The sequence below is a fragment of the Rhinolophus hipposideros genome, assembly GCF_964194185.1.
Source record: "Rhinolophus hipposideros genome assembly, chromosome: 3".
In the NCBI taxonomy this organism is placed as follows: domain Eukaryota; kingdom Metazoa; phylum Chordata; class Mammalia; order Chiroptera; family Rhinolophidae; genus Rhinolophus; species Rhinolophus hipposideros.
In genome coordinates this window covers 96,260,767-96,285,848 of record NC_138049.1, presented here as the reverse complement: position 1 = coordinate 96,285,848, position 25,082 = coordinate 96,260,767, and the positions used below count along the sequence as shown (strand labels likewise).

General features: G+C 49.7%; 1 protein-coding gene across 2 annotated transcripts in view; it reads left to right on the top strand.

Moving 5' to 3' along the window:
• CUL9 (cullin 9) overlaps nt 1–25,082 on the top strand; it is a 32,761-nt gene that overhangs the window by 6,027 nt on the left and 1,652 nt on the right. For both annotated transcript variants that reach the window (XM_081044317.1, XM_081044318.1), the window contains exons 8-38: nt 218–410; nt 3,156–3,363; nt 5,264–5,460; nt 5,815–6,032; nt 6,840–7,089; nt 7,178–7,283; nt 8,010–8,237; nt 8,530–8,620; nt 8,758–8,929; nt 10,272–10,377; nt 10,661–10,756; nt 10,994–11,169; nt 11,444–11,577; nt 11,928–12,107; nt 12,276–12,385; nt 12,498–12,680; nt 12,829–12,989; nt 13,267–13,495; nt 13,585–13,774; nt 18,599–18,744; nt 18,895–19,024; nt 19,171–19,370; nt 19,830–20,080; nt 21,067–21,412; nt 22,653–22,793; nt 22,938–23,102; nt 23,290–23,453; nt 23,803–23,896; nt 24,391–24,465; nt 24,617–24,727; nt 24,885–25,002. In XM_081044317.1, the coding sequence (XP_080900443.1) occupies nt 218–410; nt 3,156–3,363; nt 5,264–5,460; nt 5,815–6,032; nt 6,840–7,089; nt 7,178–7,283; nt 8,010–8,237; nt 8,530–8,620; nt 8,758–8,929; nt 10,272–10,377; nt 10,661–10,756; nt 10,994–11,169; nt 11,444–11,577; nt 11,928–12,107; nt 12,276–12,385; nt 12,498–12,680; nt 12,829–12,989; nt 13,267–13,495; nt 13,585–13,774; nt 18,599–18,744; nt 18,895–19,024; nt 19,171–19,370; nt 19,830–20,080; nt 21,067–21,412; nt 22,653–22,793; nt 22,938–23,102; nt 23,290–23,453; nt 23,803–23,896; nt 24,391–24,465; nt 24,617–24,727; nt 24,885–25,002 (5,169 nt within the window). The remainder of the gene's footprint in view (nt 1–217; nt 411–3,155; nt 3,364–5,263; nt 5,461–5,814; nt 6,033–6,839; nt 7,090–7,177; nt 7,284–8,009; nt 8,238–8,529; nt 8,621–8,757; nt 8,930–10,271; nt 10,378–10,660; nt 10,757–10,993; nt 11,170–11,443; nt 11,578–11,927; nt 12,108–12,275; nt 12,386–12,497; nt 12,681–12,828; nt 12,990–13,266; nt 13,496–13,584; nt 13,775–18,598; nt 18,745–18,894; nt 19,025–19,170; nt 19,371–19,829; nt 20,081–21,066; nt 21,413–22,652; nt 22,794–22,937; nt 23,103–23,289; nt 23,454–23,802; nt 23,897–24,390; nt 24,466–24,616; nt 24,728–24,884; nt 25,003–25,082) is intronic.

Below are 25,082 nucleotides of genomic sequence, written 5' to 3'. Positions count from 1 at the left end.
TATCCCTGGATAAAGGAGGGTCCGTTTTCCAGAGTATCTTTATCTTCATTGTTTGATTATTAAATCCTTTACACAGACGTGGAAAAGTTCTGAATGCAAGTTACAGTAATGAATAATGTATTAAAATGTCAGTAGGATAACTGGGCTTGACCTTTAAGGACTTCCAACTTGGTGCCACAATTTTCTTGAGCCACTGCCTTTCCCTCATCCATTTCAGAAATGGCTAGAGCCTTGCGGGGTCCAGGTCCACGCAGTTCCCTAGATCAGCGTGTGGCAGTGGTCGTGGCCACGGTGCAGATATCCAGCTTGGACACAAACCTGCAGCTTTCAGGGCTGTATGCCCTTGCTCAGGCTGTGGAGGAGGTCACTGAGCGGGATCACCCCCTGGTCCGCCCCGACAGATCCCTGAGGTTGGAATGGTGGGGAGGGAAGAGGTTATGGTTTCAGTTGTCAGCGGGGGAGGAGGGTATTCAAGAGAGAAGGAGCTAGAAGATCAAGAATTAGAAAGGAGTGGAAGACGCGTTAGCCTGAGGAGCAGCAGAGCAGGAGGGTGGAATATTATCATGGAACACTTACTCTGCCAGGCTCTGCTCTTAAGTTTTACATGCATCCTCTCATTAAATCCTTCCATCACCTGAGGAAGAGTCGCTGCTGTTTTTCTCCCATCGTATGGGTGAGAAAACCAAAGCTTAGAGAATTTAACTGACTTGCCCAGAGTTTGACAGAAAGCAGAACCAGGATTCAAACCCAGGTCCTTTTGGCTCTAGAACTTGAGTTGTTTTCTTTTTTCTTTTCTTTTCCCTTCTTTTTTCCTCTCTCCCAACTTTCTATCTTAAAGGTTTTTTTTTTACATATTCCTTAATTATGTAAAGAATACACAAATACATTTTCATTTTTAAAGATCTGGAGAGTATAAAAGAACATGCAATGAAAAGCTAAAGTTCCTTTTCACCACTGTCAGTCTGGCAGTAACCTTTCCACCTCTAAATTTACATTTGTTAGTGTGTGTGACTGTAGAACATTTTTTGAGTTTGTGTTTTAATATATATACTCATATTCTGTGTGTTTCTACAAGTTTCTCCCACACTCAGACTGTTTAAGAGGGCTCTCCGTATCAGTCCACAGAGAACTGCCGCGTTATTTTCACTGCTGCATAGGACTCTGCTATGTAATTATGTCCAAGTTCAAATACACTGTTCTAATGGATGTGTAATATCCTGCCAATGCTGGATATTACCATTAAAAAAATCTTATCAGATTGGCAAAATATAAAATGATTGGTATTTCTTTGTTTTAATTTCTTAGTTCTAGTGAAGTTAGGCATATTTGCATGCATTTGTTGTGTTTCTTCTTCTATAAATATTCTGTTCTTACCCTTTACCCACTTTTTATTGGGTCTTTATCTTTTTCTTATTTATTTTTTTTAAAGATTTTTTATTGGGGAAGGGGAATAGGACTTTATTGGGGAACAGTGTGTACTTCCAGGACTTTTTTTCCAAGTCAAGTTGTTGTCCTTTCAATCTTAGTTGTAGAGGGTGACATTTAGCTTCAAGTTGTTGTCCTTTCAGTCTTAATTGTGGAGGGCGCAGCTCAGCTCCAGGTCCAGTTGCGGTTGCTAGTTGCAGGGGGCACAGCCCACCATCCCTTGCGGGACTCAAGGAATTGAACAGGCAACCTTGTGGTTGAGAGCCCACTGGCCCATGTGGGAATCGAACCGGCAGCCTTCGGAGTTAGGAGCGTGGAGCTCTAACCACCTGAGCCACCGGGCTGACCCCTCTTTTTCTTATTGATTTATAGGCATTCTGCATATTAATCTGTTATTTATGTTTCAAATGTTTCACTTGCCTTTTCTTTCAAAATCATGTTAACTATTTTCCGAATGTAAAATAATACGTGCTCACTGTAGAAAATTTGAAAATTACGAAGGTAAAAGTCATCTGAAAACCCTTCATGCAGAGATAATCACTTAACATTTTGGTAAACGTCCTTATGTTTCTATAACTATTCACACGTATTACCTATGTGTACTACCCTGTTTATAAGAAATCATGCCCACAGAAGGGGATGTTTGTTTAAAGCGTACTTAATGCACTGTGTAGTCATCTTAAAGCTCATGAAAAAGACAGAGAAAAACAGAACTTTCCCAGTACCTTTATTTGCCTTCTTTCCCAGAATTTCTCCTTTTGTGTTCCTTTCCTGCATAGTTCTCAGGCCACCCTCTCAATATACATCTCTGTCACTGTAGAGAAAGATGTCAATCCTGGCTTTTTTCCCCTTGGGATGCTCGCTGTGATTTAGGGACTCTGGAGGGACTTCCTTTTTCCCCTTCCCTCACGATCCGCATTTCCGCTAGACCCTTTTGCTAACTTCCGTCGCTCATCTCATAATTTTGTGGATAGTGTCTTTCATGGTGCTAAAGTTTTAGATTTTAATGTTGCGATATTTTTTAAACTTTTTTATGGCTTCTAGATTTTGTGTCCCACTTCAGAGGGTCTATTCTATTCCAGGATTATAAAAATATTTTCTAAAAATATCTTATGATTTTGTTTTTTACATTTATTTCCAAACCTGTTTGCAGTTTACTTTTACAAATACAGTGAAGCAGAGTTCAGCTTTTTTTGTTGTTTTTCAGATAGATAGCCAAGTGTCTCCATGTCACGTTTTGCGTGGTCCTTCCTCTCCTTACTGGCTGAGATGCCACCCTCTCTTCTCATCTATTGATCTGCTTGGCTACCCTGTATGATTTCTAGAGTTTTAATTATTATAAGTTTGTATTTATATTTTGATAACCATTATACAAGTCTACCATTATTTTTTTCCAAACATTTCTTGACTATTTTTACATATTTTCTCTTCCTGTGCCTGAATCTGTCACCTTTTTTTTTTAAAACCTAGTAGGCATTCTGATTAGAATTAAACACTGGATTTATAGATTTACTTGAAAAAATGAGACAGAGTTCATAACCATTTTGCTCCACTGCCTCCTTCATGAAGGCAGTTCGACTGTAGAGGAGAGGGGATCAGGAGTGAGCCTAAGGCAAGGGGAGCAGGTTGGAAAGGGATGGGGTGACGGACTGGATCTTGGTGGATAGGGCGGGGCCACGAGTTGGGCGTGGCTCTTGCGATGGAGAACTCCCCTGGGTCTCTTCCCTCAGAGAGAAGCTAGTGAAGACGCTGGTGGAGCTGCTGACCAACCAGGTGGGAGAGAAGACGGTGGTGGTGTTGGCCCTGCGCCTCCTCTACCTGCTCATGACCAAGCACGAGTGGCGTCCACTCTTTGCCAGGGAGGGTGGCATCTACGCTGTGCTGGTTTGCATGCAAGAATATAAGACTTCCGTCCTGGTGCAGCAGGCGGGGCTGGCGGTGAGTGGACCGGGCCTGGCAGTGAGCGATGGGCGGGAGGGCCGGGTGGGGGGCTGCTGGTCTTGAGGAGGTACTGGGCTGATTTAGATCAGGGAGGAGACCTGGGGACAGAAAGGTGCGCATGGATTCAAGAGTTCCAGCTGGACAGTCTTGGACATTGACTGCATGTTTGGGGAAAGGGAGAAGGATGTTTTTAAGGCTGTGTCTCCAGGTTTAAAATTGATCAGCAGGATGGATGAGGTAGCCACTGATTACCGCGTTCCCCGAAAATAAGACCTAACTGGAAAATAAGCCCTACATGATTTTTCAGGATGACATCCCCTGAACATAAGCCCTAATGCATCTTTTAGAGCAAACCTTAATATGAGACCCGGTCTTATTTTCAGGAAAACACGGTAAGTGGGAGAATTTGGGGGGAGGAAGAGGTATGGGGAGAAGATCAGGAGTTGAGTTGAGTTTTTAGACTAATTTTCTAGATGCGACAGTTGTTTTTTACCCTTTGATCTTAGTGGTACCCTTACACAGGAACTACCCCCTCCCCAAATGTGGGTAAAACAAAGCCAACATTGCCATTGCCTTGCCACCCTGGGTCCAGAGAGGGGGGAAGGGAGGCCCCTATCCAGGGGAGCCTAACAGAATTGACTTCCTGACTACTCCCGACCAAAGTGCTGGCCGGTAGGAGGTGTGTGTGGGTGTGCTCTGTATAGCCTGAGGGTCTTTGAGGGGTCAGGTAGGCCTCAGTTCTGGGAATGGATTCCAACAGCATAAGGGCAGCAGCGTGGGCAGGATCACGTGTCCTCTTAGGCCAGGAGGCTCTTTCCTCTATGGGCCTATTAGGTGATGGTCCTCCCGGGAGCAGCCAAGCATTCATAGTCCAGGCCATGTCTGCTTCAAGAATTCCCTGCTCCTTTCAAACTGCGTCACCAAAATGCAGCATTTGCCTCCAAATTCAAACTCTTGCCCTGTAACAAAATTGCATCAGTTTGTGTATAACTAAGATCTACAGAATTCAGCTAACTGGGAGAGTGGAGTAGCCAAAGGGAGAAAGCCTCATGAGGAGGGTCTAGTCCTCATGAGGGGCGTTGTCCTGAGAATGATTTCTAATTCCTAGAGTGTTTCTTCTCAAGAGTCAACCCTTTTCTTAAGAGAAACATTCTCTAATGGTACTGTGTTCATCTTCATTTACTTTTTCCCGTCGTACTAGCAGACTAAAAGATGTTACGAGCATCTTTTCCTACAATTCCAACCACTCTGCCTGTGAGACAACCCAAGTAGCCTTGTCGAGGAGGGCGGGCTACTGGCTTCGGAGGCCAGGGGACATAGATTTCGGGGTGTTGGCATCTAGGTGGGAACTGAAGCTCTGGGAGTGGACACTGTTGCCTAGGGAGGGAGCGCAGAGTGAGAAGAGATGGGGGACAAAGAACATCTGTGTTTAAGGCAGAGGAACTCCATTGGGAGGGCGTCCAGGAAGACAGGAAGTCATGGAACTCCAGGGAAGAAAGGTTTCGCAAAGGGAGGAGTGGTCACACGTGACGGGAGACAACTTCAAGGAAAGCTTTGATGACCACTAGATGCCCTGAAAGGGACCCTCCCAAGGGGACGCGACAGGAGGGGCAGCTCTCCCACGTGGCTCGCTTTGGTGCTGGTAGAGAGACGTTGTGGACTGATACTACCACCGCTGAGCCTTAGATTTTATCGTTTGCTGTGTTTTGTTCTGTTCTTTTTTGTTGTCTAGCATTTGCTGTCCCATCACTGCCCCTCCCATTTCCATTGCTTGCTTGACCTCTTTGCGAATAGCTCAGCTTCCCGAAGGTTTGAGATCTAGGATGATGGCCTCGCCGTCCCCTTCCTCGGCTGGTGGCTCTGCCCTCTCCTAATCACTTCCGCCTCCCCCTTGCAGGCACTGAAGATGCTGGCCATCGCCAGCTCCTCGGAAAGCCCCCCTTTGGTTACCGGCCGAGACTCCGCCCACCCGTTGTTTGATGCCCAGATGACCAGAGAGATCTTTGCCAGCATCGACTCAGCCACCCGCCCCGGCTCTGAGAGCCTGCTCCTTACTGTGCCTGCCGCTGTGACCCTCATGCTGAACACGGAGGGGTCAGGGCATCCCCCTCCACTCTCCAAAGTCCTGCTCAATCCCAAGCCCTCTGCTCTTCTGCCCAAGTCTCATGTGCTCCCCAGAAATCCCCCTCATGTTGTTACCTCTGGGTGGTACATCGGTGACCCTCTCCGACTCGTTGGAGGAGAGGCCAAGTGGTTGGGGGTGGGGTGACTCCTAGAGAGCAGAGATACCCTGACCTTCCTTCCTGGAGTTGGGAGGAGTGACCTGAGGTCAGGGACCCCTGGGACTCTTTCCTCCCCAGCTGCAGGGCTTCTCCCCTCTGCATGGGCTTCCTGTTTCCATTGCATTCACTCTGTCAATTTCTTCCCGGGACCACCCCATTCTCCCAGGTGCTCCTCTGCAGTGAGAAATGGTCTGCTCCTGCTCAATCTGCTTTTGTGCAACCACCACACTCTGGGAGACCAGATTATAACCCGAGAGCTGAGAGACACCTTGGTTAGGCACGCAGGGATAGCACCGGGGACGGAACCCGTGCCCACCACGCGTACCATCCTCATGATGCTTCTCAATCGCTACTCAGAGCCGCCGGGCAGTCCTGAGCACACAGGTACTATTGTGGAGGGGGTGGTTCTGCTGAGGAATCAGTGCCACCCGGGGCCAGGAAGACTATCATTTACGTCCTTGCACCTTACTGGAAGGGCACAGGGAACCTTCAGGAAATGAGTGAGGGTTTTGGTGCTCAAGTTAGGTCTTCATTAGAACTTTCTGACCCAGAGGAGAGGGAGACGCTAGGACAGGTACAAGGAAATAAAGGTAGAAGGATTGCCGTCTGTTTGGTCTGGGTTCAGCCCAGTCTCATTAGCCATGGAAGGGTTGGTTGAAACGACTTCCAGAAAGGCTTTCTTTAGAGGAATTATAACTCACGGTACAGAAAGTTTGTGAGTAAAAACACGAAATACTGATGTCATGGGGAAGACGCCCTTTGTGTTTAACAAACAGATGAAAACCCAGGAGTGGGGGGTAATTGAAATAAGCACTACATATCTTTTAATCTGTATATCTAAAGCCCCCATGCTAGGTAGTACAAGGATGTATTATAATTATAACATCTAACGTTTATTGGTTTGTGTAACAGTACAGCTACCATTTAATAATCAAATGTAATTATATGAGCATAGGTTATTAAAGATGTATCAACTTGACAGTGTTGGCCATACTAGACTTTTTTTCAGGCGTCTCTAGGTATGTATTTGGGAACAGAAAAGGAAATCCCCCAGTTTAGTAGAAACTGCAGACATCCTCCAAAAGGGAGGAAACTTTGGGCGTGATCTTCAGGAACTGCCCATGTCTTGGTTTGACCAACTTGTATGACTCCTGTTCATACTTGTTTTCTTCTTCCTGTGTGTCTGTGCAGCACCAGTGGAGACCCCCGTTGCCCAGGGCCAGGATGGTTCCCCTGAGCTGCTGGTCCCATCCCTGGTAAGGGGCCCATCTGTGGAACTCCTCCTGGACTTGGAGCGTGTGCTGTGCCGTGAGGGGGGCCCGGGGGGCGCTGTGAAGCCCCTCCTCAAGCGCCTCCAGCACGAGGCCCAGCCCTTCCTCTTGTTGCTGCGGACTCTGGATGCCCCTGGGCCCAACAAAAGTCTGCTGCTCACCTCGCTGAGGTGAGGGGCCTGTTTGGGCATCTGGGCATTGGAGGCAAGGGGAGCTGGAGGATTGCAGGAATGTCACTTGTTTCCATTCCCTCACCAGGGTCATGACCCGGCTGCTGGAACACTCGGAGGCGATGGTCCTCCCCTGGCATGAGGTCTTAGAGCCCTGCCTCAACTGCCTGACTGGCCCCAGCAATGACTCTGAGGTACCAACCAGAGCCCTGGCGGGAGGGGAGGGAAAGGCAGCCTTTGGGGCACCGGCTACCTGTGGAGGGCTCCGCATAGCCTTTCTGGATGGGTCTGGACACTGGGAGGGTCGGTAAGAAGACGAGTAATGTCATCTAAGAGTCTCCAGAACTGGCACCTTGAAAGTCCAGGCACACCTTAGAGATCTTGTGGGTTCGGTTCCAGACCGCCACAGTAAAGCGAGGATGACAATAAAACGAGTCGTCATCTTTTTGCTGGTAGAGGGTCTCGCCTTTGATTTGTAAAAAATAACGCAGTATCTGTGAAGCGCCATAAAGCGCAGCGCCATACAACGAGATGCGCCTGTATAAACCTTTTGGCTGTACCTGGATTTTAGATTCTGGGTTTAGGAGAAGCCCACATTCAGCAGTCTAGACATTCCTTGCGCTCCACCCTTCGGAGTGTGTGCGTTGTGAGCGAGGCTTGGGCACTGAGTTTGGCTCCTGAGGTAGCTTGGCCCCGGCAGGAAGAAGCCTGAGAAGCCGGGCCCCGCTCCGGCCACCTCACTCGGGAATCCCAGCACCCCAGTCTTCTGTTCCAGCCTGTCTTGGGTAGTCTCCTTTCCCTGGGCTTCGGAGTTTCTCCAAAACCTCAGCCACCACATTCTCTTTACTAAACCCACCCCTCTGCCCTGAGCCGGCCTGCCCTTGTTTCCCATACGTTTATCTCTGTGGCTCCGGGCTCAGATCGTCCAGGAGCTGCTCTGCTTCCTGCATCGCTTGGCCTCGACGCACAAGGACTGCGCGGTGGCGCTGTGCTCCCTGGGCGCCAGAGATGCACTCTCCAAAGTCCTGGACAAGCACTCGGCTCAGCTGCTGCTGGCCTGCGAGCTTCGGGACCTGGTGACGCAGTGTGAAAAACACGCCCAGCTCTATAGTAGCCTCACGTCCAGCATCCTGGCTGGCTGCATTCAGGTAAGGAGGCTCCTGGGGCGGAACTAAGGGAGACTAAGCCGGGAGCAGGGGAAGAGGGTCCAATGTGTGTCCCCATTTGGTACCCCAGTTGGGCATGAGTGGTAGCAGATCTGGGGTACTTGTTTCCCATGTGGGGGTACTTCCCCCACATGGCCCTGTTCTGCCAAAATTTGGGGAAAAATGGGTTGAGTTTCCTGTTGCTCCTTCATTCTTTCTCTACATATGTCTCTGTGTGTTTTTCTGTGTTCCCCGCCCCTTCCCTTTCCTTTTCTCACTGGTGTTCCGGCTGCAGATGGTCCTGGGTCAGATTGAAGACCACAGACGAACCCACCGACCCATCAACATTCCCTTCTTTGACGTGTTCCTCAGGCATCTCTGCCAGGGTGCGTGCCCCCATCTGCTTTCCCATGGCCCCCACCCCAGCGTCTGTTCTCCCTTTCTCTTCCCGCGCCCCAGTCCCTTTCCTTTTCTCTCTCAGCTAACCAGGCTGTGACAGCCACCCCTTCCCACTTGCCCCCAGGCTCCAGTGTAGAAGTGAAAGAGGACAAGTGCTGGGAGAAGGTGGAGGTGTCCTCCAATCCGCACCGGGCCGGCAAGCTGACGGACCGCAACCCCAAGACCTACTGGGAGTCTAACGGCAGCACCGGCTCCCACTACATAACCTTGCACATGCACCGTGGTGTTCTCGTTAGGTGTGGACATACCCACATACACAGCCCCATCTGAAAGCCCCGAGGAACATAACTCAAATGTTGTGCAGTGAATAGACAGACACACAGTGGGCCTGCCTTTGTGTGCTGGGTATAGACAGCCCTCCCCTCCTGAGCCAGGTGACGTGCTCCCCCAACAGGTACAGACAGAGGCCACTCCCTGTGCTTGGTGTTGAGGGAGCTCAATAACTCACTTCCACTCTTCCTGTGGACATTGTTTAATTATGCTCAGTGCCAGGCTCTGTGCAAGGGTCTGGGCCACAAGAGCAATAAGATACGGGCCCTGTCTTCAGGGATCTTACAGGGTAGCTAGGGAGCCAGGCGGGAAAAGTCAAGAGCATAGAATAGGAAAAAGCTTTGTGGTCGACGTGCGCACTGGACCACAGGCCAACTGAGAGGTTAGAGAAGGCTTCCAGAAGAAGGAGTCGACTGAGCTGAGTTTGGAAGTTGAAAATAGCGGGCTAAAGAGAGGGCAGTGGATACTCCAGGCAGAGGGACAGCCTGCGTGCCACATGGAAGTAAGAAAGTTTTGGGGAAGCTGAAGTAAATGTGTTAGGCTGGAATGAAGGGTGTGTGGAGCAAAGAAGCAGATGAAGCCAGAAAAGTAGACCACACCAGACCACAAAGAGTTTTGTGAGCTAAGAAGTTTGAACTTTATTCTGAAACTTGGGGCTCCATTGAAGGGTTTTAAGAAGGGAAGAGACAAAACCGGTTTCACCTAGGAAACTGACTCTGGCAGTGATGGGAGTTTGCGGTGGGTGCCAGACGAAAACGTTGGAAGATTTATGCAGAGGTCTGGTTGAGAAATGATGAATGTCTACAGGTAGGCAGCGGGGATGGGAATAGCCAGGGAGTGATGGACTGCGAGATCTAAGAGGTGGAGACAGGACTTGCCGTGGACCGGATGAGACAAGTCCCAGTGACAGTGTCGTAGTTTGAGTCCGGGGTGGATGGCAGTTTTCTTTCCCGAGAGACATAGGAAGAGGAGCAGGTTTCTGTGGACAGCTGATCGTTCCCTTCGGGCATGTTGACGCTGAGGGGCCTGTGAGCCTGACATGGAAATGTCTGTGGGATGGACAGTGTGAAAGCTCAGGAGAGGGGGTTAGGAGAGAGAGGTGATTGGGAGTCATTAGGGTGTTCATTTTTAGTTGACAGTATGGGTTTAAATGAAGTCACTTTGGGGGAAGATACGACGAGAGCCGAGGGTCTGGGGAAGACGGACGCTTAAGCAGAGGGACGAGTCTGAAGGGGACGTGGGGGGTTGAAGTCATTTTGAACTAAGATCAGGGTCCTGTTTCTAACCTATTCCTTTCTCCTCTCCCAGGCAGCTGACTCTGGTGGTGGCCAGTGAGGACTCCAGTTACATGCCGGCCAGGGTGGTGGTGTTTGGGGGTGACAGCCCCAGCTGCGTCAGCACTGAGCTCAACACGGTGAGGGCCCTCGTGTCCACTTCCCTTCACTTGCCTCCCCATCGTTCTGTTTGTTTCAGAGCCTTAGCAGAAGGACCCGATCCCTGGGGAATTCCCATGTCCCTTCCTCCGGGGCAGGCACTGCCTTGGAAGCAGAGTGGAATTAGGGCTGTGGAGCCGTGTAGGTGCAGGGGTCCCGTGCAGGAGCAGTGACCCGCACACACCAGCACAAACTTGGTTGCTGTCAATCGTCTTTCCGTCCCCATTTCTGAAAGTGACAACTGTGTCTCTCCTCCTCCACCAGGTCAACGTGATGCCCTCCGCCAGCCGGGTGACCCTCCTGGAGAACCTGAACCGCTTCTGGCCCATCGTCCAGATTCGCATAAAGCGCTGCCAGCAGGTGCGGCGAGGGAGGAGGCCGGGGGCGAGGGAGCCGGCTTCTGCAGCATCTGGGGGCCGGGCTCAGGCCAGGGTTCCTCCTTGGTCTGCTTGGCGACGGGCTGGGAACCTACTGAGTTCCACAGATGTCGGACTGTGTTCAGTAGCTCTGGAAAACTCCGGGTGTGAGGCCTGCTTTGGTAGAGCCTGGTGACTAACCGAGTGGCTCCGGTGACAAATAGGTCTGTGCTTCTTACAGGGCGGCATCGACACCCGGGTTCGGGGTGTGGAGGTCCTGGGCCCCAAGCCCACCTTCTGGCCACTATTCCGAGAGCAGCTGTGTCGGCGTACATGTCTCTTCTATACAATTTGGGCGCAAGCCTGGAGCCAGGACATAGCCGAGGACCGCAAGCGCCTCCTCCAGCTCTGTCCCAGGTGGGTGGGGCAGGAGGCGGGCAGGGTTGAAGGAGGAGAGGAGGTGGTTAAGGGGAGCAGGACGTTGGGCGGGAGACTGGCTCCTGTGGGAGTCTGAAAGGTACAGCAGCAGCCAGGACATGAGGGGAAAGTGAACAGCGGTGAGAAGTGTGTGCTGCTAGGGGAGAGCTGGGAAGGGACCGAACGTGGGGCGACTGGGAGGTGACTGCCCTTGAGTGGAGGCCTCAAGGGAATCGGTGCCTTTCATCTTCGACCACACTCTCTTTGTTCCCAGACTGAATAGGGTTCTGCGCCACGAGCAGAATTTTGCTGATCGCTTCCTCCCTGACAACGAAGCTGCCCAAGCCCTGGGCAAGACCTGCTGGGAGGCCCTGGTCAGCCCGCTGGTGCAGAATATCACCTCCCCCGGTAACCATCCCGACCCCGGTCCCACTAACCAGCCCCTGTCATTATCCCCCGGGACTGCTTCACGTATTGCTCTTGGTTCCCGTCCTTATCCCTGAAGGCTGTCACCTCAGAGTTCCTTTCCTTCCTGCCCCAGGGACTGCTCCCCGAGACTCTGGTATTTGAATCTTTCCCTTCACCCCACCCACAACCTGTTACCATCTCCCCAGACTCCAGCTGAGGCAAACCTTGGTGAGGGGAGGACTAGGGCCCTGCTGCCCCCTTTTTGTACAGTTGTTCCTTCTCTGTCCTCCTCCCGGGCTGTCCATTCCCCATTTCTCACGGAGACCTGTTTCTGATCTGTCTTCTTTCAGACGCGGAAGGTGTGAGCTCCCTGGGATGGCTGCTGGGTCAGTACTTAGAGCAGAGGGAGAGCTCTCGGAATCCCCTGAGCCGAGCAGCGTCCTTTGCCTCTCGGGTTCGTCACCTCTGCCACTTGCTGGTGCACGTGGAGCCTCCTCCTGGGCTGTCTCCTGAGCCATGCACCGGGCCCCGTAAGTCCCAGCCATGGCCGGGCAGTGGTGATACCTGACTCCCTTCCTCCTGGATTTTACTCTGCCGTGCTGCTTTGTTACAGGCATTTCTGGGGGTCAGTACCCAAGACCCCAGGACTCCCCCAAGGCCCGAGATGAAACTCCTCCCTTTGCCCTCTGTCTCCACAGTCAATAAGATGAGTAAGGGTCGGGATCGGAGCCCTGGGCCTTCACCTGTTCTTCCCAGCAGCAGCCTGAGGAACCTCACGCAGTGCTGGCTGAGTGTGGTACAGGAGCAGGTGGGCAGAAGGAAGCTGAACTCTGGGGGTGGGGGTTAGGGGGTGGGGAGGTGTCTCAGCTCGGCCGTCCACATTCCGGGACTTTCTTTGATTTCTTGCCTTTTCTCCTCAGGTCAGCAGGTTCCTGGCTGCAGCCTGGAGGACCCCAGACTTCGTGCCGCGTTACTGTACGCTCTATGAGCACTTGCAGAGTGCCGGCTCAGAGCTCTTCGGACCTCGGGCAGCCTTCATGCTGGCCCTGCGCAGTGGCTTCTCGGGCGCCTTGCTGCAGCAGTCCTTCCTCACCGCCACCCACGTGAGTACCAACAGCTTCCCAGCGGGGAGTGGGGGGGCTGTGGGCTCCTGCTTTAGGCTCATCTTCCTCTGCCCTTTATCCTTCCACTCCCCACTCTCCTTCTCCACAACCTCTTCACGGTTCACTGGTGCCCTTTCCATTGCCCCAGATGAGTGAACAGTTTGCCAGGCACATCGACCAACAGATCCAGGGCCGCCTGATTGGTGGGGCCGCTGGCGTGGAAATGCTGGGGCAGCTTCAGCGGCACCTGGAGCCCATCATGGTCCTGTCTGGCCTAGAGCTGGCCACTACCTTTGAGCACTTCTACCAGTGAGTGCAGACCTGGAGAGGTAGGGATGGGAGGCCGAGAGTCTAGCGAGGGTGAAGATGTAAGCCTCAGAGGGAAGATGACATGTTGAAGGAGGTGGGGTGGGGGTTAAGATCCAGAGATGGCCGTGGCATTGGTGGAAAGGGAGTGGAAAGGAAGGGGTAAGGTAGGGCCTGTGACTCAGGCTGGCTGCAATAGAGGGACCTACGTTCTGGAACAGGAGGCTGGGCTATGCCGAGCGCCCACACTGAGGCTCTGCCTGGGCTATGTGTGCCGTAGGCATTACATGGCGGACCGTCTCCTGAGCCTGGGCTCCAGCTGGCTGGAGGGGGCCGTGCTGGAGCAGATCGGTCCCTGCTTCCCCAACCGCCTCCCCCAGCAGATGCTGCAGAGTCTGAGCACCTCTGAGGAGCTGCAGCGCCAGTTCCACGTCTACCAGCTTCAGCAGCTTGACAAGCTGCTCTTGGAGAAGGAGAGTGAGGAGGAAGAGGGCCTGGAAGAAGAGGAGGTAAGAGCAAGGGACAAGAGTGGGAGACTAGGAGAGCAGGAGAAGACTAGACCAAAGAAGGGAGCCCTTGAAATCCTTCTATCTCTCAGGAGGAAGAGGAGGAAGAGGAGACTGAGAAAGAACTGTTTATCGAAGATCCAAGTCCAACAGTTTCTATACTGGTCCTATCACCACGCTGCTGGCCAGTCTCGCCACTCTGCTACCTGTACCATCCCAGAAAGTGCCTTCCCACAGAATTCTGTGATGCCCTTGACCGCTTCTCCAATTTCTACAGCCAGAGTGAGGAGATAGGGACAGGCAATTGGAGATCGGGGTGAGATTTGGGGTGGCAAGAGAGGACTAGGAGAGGACCTTTGGAGAGGAATATGTAGATAAAAAGAAGCATAGGCTCTAGGGATAAGTCTCCTAGGGGAGGGTGAAAGAGTGTGGGTTAGATCTTCTTAATTTCTCTTATTTCTTTCAACTTTGTATGAATTCATTCTATTTTTCTGACTTCAAGTTGCATGCTTAGTCTTTTCAGACTTCCTTCTAAATAAAAGTATTTAAGGCTAATAATTTCCCTCATAATATTGCTATAGCTGCATTCTGTAAGATTTTTGGGTTTGTTTTTTAGATTTTTTTTATTGAGATACAGTGTTCAGTAAAGTGCACAAACCTTAATTATGACTTAATGAATTTTATATCCATCTGTACTACCATAACCACCCCCCAGATCAAGATGCACGCCCAAAGGCTTTCCTCTTCATGCCCCCTTTCTCGTCAGTATCTTCTTCTAAGAAAAACTAGTCTTCTTCCCTTTGTCACCATAGATTTTTGCCTGTATTTGAACGTCATGTAAATGGAGTCACAGAGTATGTATTACGCCATGTCTGATTTCCCTCACTCAACCTAATGTCTGTGGAGTGATCCAGCTTGTCAGTTGTATCATTACTTTGTTCTTTTGTATTGCAGAGTCATATCCCATTGTAGGAATATATTTATCTTTTCTGCTGCTGATGGACGTTTGGGATGTGGAATGAGATTTATTATGTAGTATTTTTATTATGGTTTAGTTCAAAGAATTTTCTAATTTACATTATTATTTCTTCTTTTATTTATTAATTTTTTTGAAGTAGATTTTAAAAATTTCAAGCAAATTTTGTTTCATTTGTTTAGTTTTCTTTTTGTTTTAGATTTCAACCTTCATTCCATTGTGGCCAAAGAATATGGTTTCTATTTTCTGAATCTTTGCAATTTGAGACTTCTTTTTTGGCCAAACAGATAGATGGTCAAATTTTATAAGTGTTCCATGCGTTATTAAGAATGTATATTTTTCAACTGCTGGACACAGGATTCTACATATTTCACGAAATCGACCCTGTTAATTATATTGTTTAAATCTTCTGTAACCTTACTTATTTTTGTTTGCTTGATCTATTACTAAGAGAGATGTGCCAAAATCTACTTTTATAATAGTGAATTTTTAAACTTCTAATTACATATATTTTGCTTTATGTATTTTTGATTGTTATTACATAAACTTTAAAATCATTTAACAGTGCTGTCCAATATAACTTTTTGCAATGATGGAAAAGTTCTTTTCTGCTGTGTTCAATATGATAACCATTTGTTGCTATTGAACATTTGAAATGTGACTAGTTCAATTCAGGAACCAAATATTTAATTTTATTTACTTTAACCAGTTTAAATTTAAATAACCATATGTGGCTAATGGCAACCACAATGGACTATGCAGGTTTAGAATCATCATGGTTAATTGTTATGAAGTGACCTTCTTTCGAGGAAAGCTCTTAAAATCTATTTTTATCTGGTAGTAATATTACAGCTATCTTTCTAGTAGATCTTTTTCTATCTTTCTACTTTTTGTTTGGATTGATAAATCTTTTAGGTCTCTTTTATTGTAAAATATGAATAACAAAATTTTCTATTTTAACCACTTTAAGTGTACAATTCAGTTATATTTTTACCTAAAATTTTTTTAATTTGGAAATAATTTCCAACTTATAGAAAACTTGTAAGATTAATACAAAGAACACCCACATACTCTATCCAAGTTTACATTTTGTTAACATTTGTCCCATTTTGCTTTTGTCATTTGCTCTTTGTGTATATATGCATACATATAAATGTGTGTATATATATAAATGTGTATATATGTATGTGTGTGTATGTATGCGTGTGCTTGTGCGCGTGCGCACACACACACACACACACACACACACACACACACTTTTTTTCCCTGAACCATTGAGAGTAAATTATGTATATGCTGGCCTTTGCCCCTAAATACTTTAATACATATTTCCTAAGAATAAAGGTATTCTCTTACAGAATTCATTTATCGATTTCAAAAATTTAACATGGATGTAATACTCAAATCTACTTTCCATATTCCAGTTTTGTTAATTGACTCCATAATGTCTTCTCTCTCTCTTTTTATTGTTTTCAGTCCAGTATCACCCATTACGTTCAGTTGTCATGTTTCTAGTCTCCTTTAATCTGGAACAATTCCTTAGCCTTTGTCTTTTATGACACTGACATTTTTGGAGAGTACAGTCCTTTAAAATTTTCTAAATAGTTTCTCATTTTAAATTTGTATGGTATTTCCTTGTGATTAGATTCAGGTTATGCATTCACGGCCAGAATACTAAGTAAGTGATGCCGTGTGCTTCTCAGGGTATTACATTTGGAGCACACAATTTCTGTCCCTCTTTTGTGTTGTTCATTTTGACAACCTGGTCAAGAAGTTGTTTGATTTCTCCACTGTATAGTTAATATTGTTTCCCTTGCTACTATTTATAAGTAGTCTGTCGGGATAGGTACTTTAAAACCATGCCAATATTCTATTCTCATCAGAATTTCCCCCAGTATCCATTTTCTTTTAACTTTGTCATACTCTTATATTTTAGGCATGAGTCTTGTAAATACCAGCATCTGTTTTGTATTCAGCCTAACAGTCTCTCTTTTTCAGTTGTCAATTTTAGCCTATTTATAATTACTATGAGTAAGGATAGTAAGGCTTTTATTTTAACCCTTTATTTTGTGTTTTTGTTTACCTTTATATTTTAAATTTTTAGTTACTTCATATACACAAAATATATAAAACATATGTACAGTTAAAAGAAGAGTAATAAATTAAATACCTTTATAGGTATGGTTCTACCCTGGGTTTTTGTGCTTTTATTCTTCTTTTGGATTGATTTTTTTTTTTAATTCCTTTTTGTCTCTCTCAGTTTTGGAAGTCATGCATTCTATTTCTATAGTTGATTACCTTTATATTTTTAACCTATATGTTTGACTTGTTAATAATATCACTTCCCACCTTCCTGAACAATAAAAGGACCATAGAAAAATCTTAATTCCAATTCTAACTTCCATCTTGCTTGTTACTGTTGTTCAGTGTTTTAGAATTATCTATTATTATTCATTGTTATTATTGTTTTATTCAGTGGATGTTTAGATTTGCCATAATACCAGTTGCTTTAGTCAACATTCCTTTTTCATCTTGATCCTTCTTTTCGAATTCAATTCAAAATTGAAAAATTGAATTCAATTTTTCCATCCTTTAGAAATTTCTCCATTGAGGGGGTATTGGTGGAAAACAATATTAGCTTTTGTTTGAGAATGGCTTATTTTCACCCTCATTTAAAAATATTTTTATGATAGACTTCAGACATCCACAAAAGTAGACCCATTAGATTAATAGTGTATCAATTAATAGATAAACTCCAATATCTAAACTCCATCCATGGCCAGTCTTGTTTCATCTATGAGGATATTCTCACCCATTTCCCCAGCGTTCAAATTTAAAAGATAAAGACTCTTTTTAAAAGCAAGAACACTGTAATTATTAAACCTTTAGAAGTTAATAGTTTGTAATATCATCAAATACACAGTGTTCATATTTCCCTAATTATCTCATGTTTTTAAGATTAGTTTTTGTTTATTGAGGATCCAAACAAAACCCACACATTGCATTTGGTGGAGTTATATCTTTCATCTCCCTTAATCTGTAGGCTCCTGCCTCTCCCTCCTGCACCCCCGTGACCCAAAATTGGTTATGGAGGAAACTGGGTTGTTTGCCAAATGGATTTGTTGACAGGCTGGATTTTGCTGATTATCTCATCCACATGGAGTCCTCTAGCATGTTCCTCTGTCACCTTTATTTCCTGAAAACTGATATTTAGCCATAGAAGCTTATTCAGATTTGGGTTTGATTTCTTGGGCAAATACCAAGGTGGTATTGTGTAACACACCTTCTTCCAGGAGGTGTGTTACGTCTAGCTGTCTTTCTTTGTGATAGTAAGATGGATCAATGGATTTCAGTGTTGTCAGTCTGATGTACACATTATATCTAGTTTCCCATCAACTTTTCACTGTGCAGCCATTCATTATTATTGCTTAGGTCTATTATTTCATTAGGCGTTACAAACTAGTCATATTCTAGTTTTGTCATTCCTTCTTCATGTATTAGCTGGAATGCTTCCTCTATAAAGAGAAACTTCCTCTCATCAACTTTTTAGTTACCCTGAAGTACAGTTGATACAGGAAAGGCTTGATTCTTTGCTCCTCCCTTTATTTTGAATCACTTCTCTAGCAAATTCCAAGATGACCAATGAGATCTTTTAAAAATATATATCATTATGAACTCATAGATTTTAAAAATATTTCATGTGTTTCAATCCATTGCAGGTGTTATTTTTTTGACGTTCAAATTGTCCCTTTTTTGGCCAGCGAGTACCTTTCAGGTTGGCTTCTTTTGATGCTCTCTCCTTTTGACACTGTCCTTGCTTCCTAGCATGAGCAAACATCCCAGGCTCACCTTTGCCGGAACTGTGATACAGGAGGAGGAAAAACCCAGCCTCATGGGCCTTTACAACTGTCAGCTCCTTAAGGAAGGGCAAAACTCAGGTCTCTCTGGTGTGTCACAGAGGAGGCTGAGCTCTGGAAGCTTAGCACCTCTATGTCTGTAACTGCTGAGGCCCTCCTCCCCACAGAGACTAGCAGGAACAGATCTTAACTAAGGGTACACCTTCGCCCGAACCCCTAACTCCCTATTTCCCCTGCTCTTTGTCTCTGCCTTTCTCCTCCACACTTTCCCAGGTCAGAACCATCCAGTCCTGGACATGGGACCACATCGGCGACTGCAGTGGACATGGCTGGGCCGGGCTGAGCTGCAGTTTGGGGACCAGACCCTGCATGTGTCCACCGTGCAGATGTGGCTGCTGTTGAATTTCAACCAGACAGAGGTGCCTCTGCTCCTCAGCCTCTCTGTCTTTTCTTCCCCCTTGTCTGCCACCGTTCTCCTTCACCCTGTTCCTTCCTTCCATTCTTTTTTCCCTCATATTTTCCTGGCCCTTGACTCTCTCCCTCTGACTGGCCCTGTTCCTCTTCACCAGGAGGTGTCAGTAGAATCCTTGCTGAAGAATGCTGCCCTCACCCCGGAGCTGCTGCGCCAGGCACTTCTGCCCCTCACGTCTGAGAAGGGCCCTTTGAGCCTGCATGAGGGTCAGGACTTTCCACATGGGGGTAGGTCAATGGGAGCTGACCGTGACGCTGCGCATAGATGGTGGGGCTCTCAGGGTGGGGGGTAGTGTAGTAGGGAATGAGAATGGGGTCTCCTTCGCCCCCTCATCTGCCCCTCCTCCTCCCTGGGTACTGGGAGTGCATTCCAGGTGTGTTGCGGCTTCATGAGCCTGGGCTCCAGCCCTGTGGGGAGGCCCGGTGGCTGATACCTCCCCAGGAGTACCTGGACGTAGAGAAGGACGAGGGCCGAACTCTTGAACAGAAGAGGAACCTCCTGATCTGCCTTCTTGTCCGTATTCTCAAGGCTCATGGGGAAAAGGGCCTCCACATTGATCAGCTGGTTTGTATGGTAGGCAAAGAAGTTAGGGGAGGGAGGGAGTCATGCTGGGGGCTGGGGGTTGGAGCCCAGGGTCACCATAAGGGAAGGTAAACGCTCTCAGTGTGACACCTTGCAGGTAACATTTCTGTCTGGGTTTTCTATTCCTGACAGGGTAGTGAGACGGAAGGCAGAGAGGCAGGACATGTGTGTTTACCATATGCCAGGCCCTAAATCTAAGAGTTTGCATTATTAAGTCATTTAATCCGCACAATTCTATGAGATAGGGGGTGGTATCATCATCATCATCATCATCATCATCATCATCGTCATCATCATCCCCATTTGACAGATAAGAAAAATGAGGCATGAGAGAGTTAGTAACTTATCCATAGTCGCACAGCTGGTACGTGACAGAGCGGGGCATTGAACCCAGGCAGACTGGCTCCTGTAGGGAAAAGGGGCCTGCCTGTTTTCTCGCCTCCCATCCAGGTGCTAGAAGCCTGGCAGAAGGGTCCAAATCCCCCTGGAAGCCTGGGCCGCACGGTGGCTGGGGGCGTGGCTTGTACCAGTACGGATGTCCTCTCCTGCATCCTGCACCTCCTGGGTCAGGGCTATGTGAAACGCCGTGATGACCGGCCCCAGATCATGATGTACGCCACCCCAGAGCCCACGGGGCCCTGCCGAGGTCAGGCAGAGGTCCCCTTCTGTGGCAACCAGACCACCAAGACTTCCAAGCCTAGGTAGCCACCCCCAGCCTCATCCCCCTGCTGCATGTGCTCCAGCCAGTAGAGAGGGATGGGCTCCCCATGACAGATGGCACCGCAGTAACCTGGGAGGATCTGTGTGCCAAAGCCAGGCTCCCTTGTGGGGAAACACTTAGTTTCTTTCTTTGTCTATCCCCATTTTGTCTCTACTTGTTATTTTTTCCCATTCTGATCGTCCTCATTCCCCCTCCCAGTGCCGTCACCCCCTTCTTTTCCTTTCTAATCAAGGGCCTTGCTGTCCCCATCCTCTTAGGAGCCTCTTAGGTAAGGGATCCAGACATGTAACCTCCTTTATAGGTCTCTCTCATTCTGAGCAAATATGAAATATTCTGCCGTGTGTACTGAGTGCTAACTGTGCACTCTGCTCGGTGAAATATACACACTAGTTTTGGGGAAGCCTGTTCTACAGAGGAATTTGCCATAGGAGTCCCGTAGTTGGCTGGCACCACTAAAGCTTTTTACATCGGATCCAAGGCACTGGTTTGATGCCTGCTGTGTGCATTAGCTGTACAGTGAGCTCTCCCGAGACATCTTGCTCCTCCTCCCACATGCGTGCCATCACCCGGGGATCTTGTTTAAGTGCAGATCCCGATTCAGTACCTTCAGTACAGGACCTATGATACCAACTGCTGGGCCCCAAACTACACTTTGGGTAGTAAGGCTGTGGACTACCCCTTCTCACCTGACACGCTAGTGGCATTTTGGGTGAGACCCACAGTGGGACTGTCCATCCAGCCGCAGGTCAGTCAGCATCCTCACCCCTGCCGTGCCCTGGATCACTGCAGCCGCCACCTACAAATGCCCTGCTACAAAAGGGCCCCGCTCTGACAGTTGGTGTGGGTGAGGTTGTCCTCGGCTGGTGAAGCAAGCACGATGGGAGCTGGGGGCCAAGCTGGGGTCCAGGTGGTAGGTTAAATAAGCAGGGCAGGGAGACTGACCGCTGCCTCTTCTCTCCCCCCAAGCCCAGAAGCTGTGGCTGCCCTGGCATCTCTTCAGCTGCCTGCGGGCCGCACCATGAGCCCCCAGGAGGTAGAGGGGTTGATGGAGCAGGCGGTATGGCAGGTGCAGGAGACGCTGAACCTAGAGCCAGATGTGGCTCAGCACCTTTTGGCTCACTCCAACTGGGGGGCCGAACAGCTGCTGCAGAGCTACAGTGATAATCCTGAGCCACTGCTGCTGGCGGCTGGGCTGTGCGTGCCCCAGGCCCAGGCCGCCTCCGTGCGCCCCGACCACTGCCCTGTGTGTGTCAGCCCCCTGGAGCCCAGCGCCGACTTGCCCTCTCTCTGCTGCATGCATTACTGCTGCAAGGTGAGGCCCACCAGCCCTTCTCCCGCCCCAGCTTTCTGCTCAAGCATAATTCCTTGGGAACTATTGGTTCCGGCGCCAGCGCCGACCCTAGGCAATGTTGGGCAAGGCTCCTAGTCTCTTACATGAGTTTTGTCATCTGCCTTGATATTGTGAAGCGTGGTGGTTAGGATATATACACATCCGTGGTTCTCAGAACTTTTAATTTGCGTTTTATAGTCACTGGCGGCTTTTAAAAATCCTCACGCTCATACTATACCCCAGGCTAAGTAAATCAGAATCTCTGGAGGTGAAACCCAGGCATCGGGAGCTTTAAAAGCTCCTCAGGGGATTTCAGTGTTCAGCCAAGTTTGAGAGCTACTGGTACACGCATGCATGCATGCACGCATGCACACACGCACACACATACATGCACACACACACACACACAGCATACATGAAGGCACTTTGTCAATGGGAAGTGTTATTCAATTGGTCCTGCCTGTAACTGGTGGTTTCCTTATCGCCATGCACGTCTCTCAGAACATCATCACTTTTGTGTATACTCTCACCTGATACACAAATAGAAAGCAATGTAGTAAACCTGAAAATAGCACCTAAGTGGAAGGCAGTTTTGGGAAGGCAGGGCCTGCTGTCGCACAGGTGAAGCAGAGAAGGCTGCAGGTGGGGGGTGAGTCCTTAGTCTTCAAAGGCAGGAAGGGGTAGGGGAGGCCCCCGCACTAGAGTGCTGAGTGTCTGGGGGCACAGGAGACTCAACACAGGCATGGAGGTGAGCAAGTGGAGCCAGGAGGAGAGGTCACAGGTGTTTGCAGCGTCCAAGGCCAGCCACCAATGGGGAAAGAGGGACCCATCTCCCAGGCCTCCTTTCTCTCTGACCTTGCTCTCTCCAATTCTTTCGTAGAACTCGAGTCTTTCTTTCTCCTCCTCTTCTCGTCCCCCTCTTCCCCCCACCCCCTTCATTCAATTCACTTTACCCATTCCCTCCACATCAAGCCCAACAATAATTATAATTAGGCTGCTATCCTGGCCCACACATCCTCAAAGACAACTGTAATTTGGGCCAATCCAGGAAAATGCATGGAAGCCAGAAAGATTAGGGTCAGTTTTGAGGTCGATTTAGAAGCCGGCTTGTTTCTGGCCTTCTGCGTCGTTGGGAAGGGAGGGCTGCTAGATTACTGCCCAGGACACCACCTCCCCGTGCTGCTCCCGCACTGTCCCTGAGCGCCCCTCCGTTCCCTCCCAGTCTTGCTGGAATGAGTATCTAACAATGCGAATCGAGCAGAACCTTGTGCTGAATTGCACCTGCCCCATCGCCGACTGCCCTGCCCAGCCCACCGGAGCCTTCATTCGTGCCATCGTCTCCTCGCCAGAGGTCATCTCTAAGGTATCCCCTCCCCTGAGAGAGGCTCAGTGCACAGCCAGATGGGCAGGCCCCAGGGAGTGGGCTGGCATTCCGGGTGCTGGGGGACCTGAAGGTGTGGCATCCTGGCAAGCCAGGCCCTCACTGGGTGGCACCTGTATCCCACAGTACGAGAAGGCCCTCCTGCGTGGCTATGTGGAAAGCTGCTCCAACCTGACCTGGTGCACCAACCCCCAGGGCTGCGACCGCATCCTGTGCCGTCAGAGCCTGGGCTGCGGGACCACCTGCTCCAAGTGTGGCTGGGCCTCCTGCTTCACCTGCAGCTTCCCCGAGGTGGGCCCCCACCCTGGCCCTGATGCTCAGCCAGGATCCACACCCCTCCCTGCCCCCCCCCACAGATTCTGCCTTGTTCGCATCCTCGGCCACCCAGTTGAGCTCTATTTCTCCCCCCCCACACACACCAGCGGGGCTGCCCTCAGTAAGGACTCTGCTATGTCCTCCCCGCCCCCTCCTGCTCTAGGCACACTACCCTGCCAGCTGCGGCCACATGTCTCAGTGGGTCGATGACGGCGGCTACTACGATGGCATGAGTGTGGAGGCCCAGAGCAAGCACCTGGCCAAGCTCATCTCTAAGCGCTGTCCCAGCTGTCAGGCTCCCATCGAGAAGAATGAGGGGTGTCTGCAGTAAGAAAAGGGCCCTGAGGGAGTCCGCAGGCACGGGCGAGGGTAGGAGACCTGCTAGTAAGAAATGGGGCTGACCAAAAAGCCGAGCAACAGGGGCAGTTACTCAACCACCTTTTCTTGGCATGCTCCAGGGTGATGCCTGGGTTTTATGTTCCTTCCCCCACTTTTAAGTCTACATTGTATGGGGGAATTCAGAAGCAAGGGTGCATTCAGTAGTGAGCGGTAAGTGTAGGAGACTAAGGGCATGGAGGGGCCGGGGCATCTTCAGAGGTGCCTTCAGGCCCCTGGCCTTCCTGCTGTGGCCCTTGCCCGAGGCAGGAGCCCTCTGACCAGCTAGCTTCCTCCCTAGCATGACCTGTGCCAAGTGCAACCATGGATTCTGCTGGCGCTGCCTCAAGTCCTGGAAGCCAAATCACAAAGACTATTACAACTGCTCTGCCATGGTAAGGGGACCATTGCCGGGAGGAGGGTGGGGGCCAGGGGCAGTCAGGATGGGACGCTGTTGCGGGGTCTTGGGCAAAGAGGGCTCTGTGTCCAGAGCAACCGCACAGCTGTGGAGACAAAGGCCCAGTGGGGAGAAGACAGAGCCACCTAGGCCGGTAGGTGCTGGGAGGTCTGTGCACAGCCACCTTCAGCCCCAGAGTAGGACTTCTCATACCCAGGTGGGCTGGGGCGAGCGGGGTAGAGCGGGACAGAGCAAGGACCCTGAGCCCGAGCCTGACCCACCGCTTAGTGTGGCTCTGCGTCCGCTTACCTGTCCACACCTCGGCATCCTCACCTGTAAAATGGGCTGATAACATGACTCCCCTCACAGTTCTGAGGATTAAGTGAAAACGTCTGGGTAGTGTTGAAAGGCCTCTGTGAACGGGGTCTCGTCTGAGATGAGCCCCATTCTGTCCCAACAAAGCCCAGTAGCCCTGTCAACACATCCTTACAGGTAAGCAAGGCAGCTCGTCACGAGAAGCGGTTTCAGGACTATAATGAGAGATGTACTTTCCATCACCAGGCCCGGGTGAGCAGGGAGGCAAGAGCTGGGGCGGTGAGGAGGTCACGGGGTGGGGGAGATGGCCTGGGTGGGGCCAGAGAGCCCAGTGGGAGGCTGCTGTTCTGATTGGCTGGGGCTGCAGGTGCCGGTGTATCACTGACCCGCCCCCCGTGCGCAGGAGTTTGCTGTGAACTTGCGGAATCGCGTGGCTGCCATCCATGATGTGCCCCCTGCCAAGTCCTTCACCTTCCTCAGCGATGCCTGCCGGGGACTTGAGCAGGCTCGAAAGGTGGTGGCGGGTGGGGGAGGGCAGGAGGGGTATGTCGGGGCGCAGTGGGCCGGGCCACTTTCCTTGAACCTGCCTGGATGGGGGGGATGAGGAGGAAGCAGGTGGGAGGGCAGCTGCCAGGCCTCGGCGGGGAGAAGCCTGACTTGGGCTCCCCTAGGTGCTGGCCTATGCCTGCGTGTACAGCTTCTACAACCAGGACACAGAGCACATGGACGTGCTGGAGCAGCAGACGGAGAACCTGGAGCTGCACACCAATGCCCTGCAGATCCTTCTGGGTGAGGCTTGGCCCCTCCGAGCGCCCCATCCCAATAGACAAGCAGGTGGGCGAAACAGTGCCCACCCAGCCCCCAGCCTT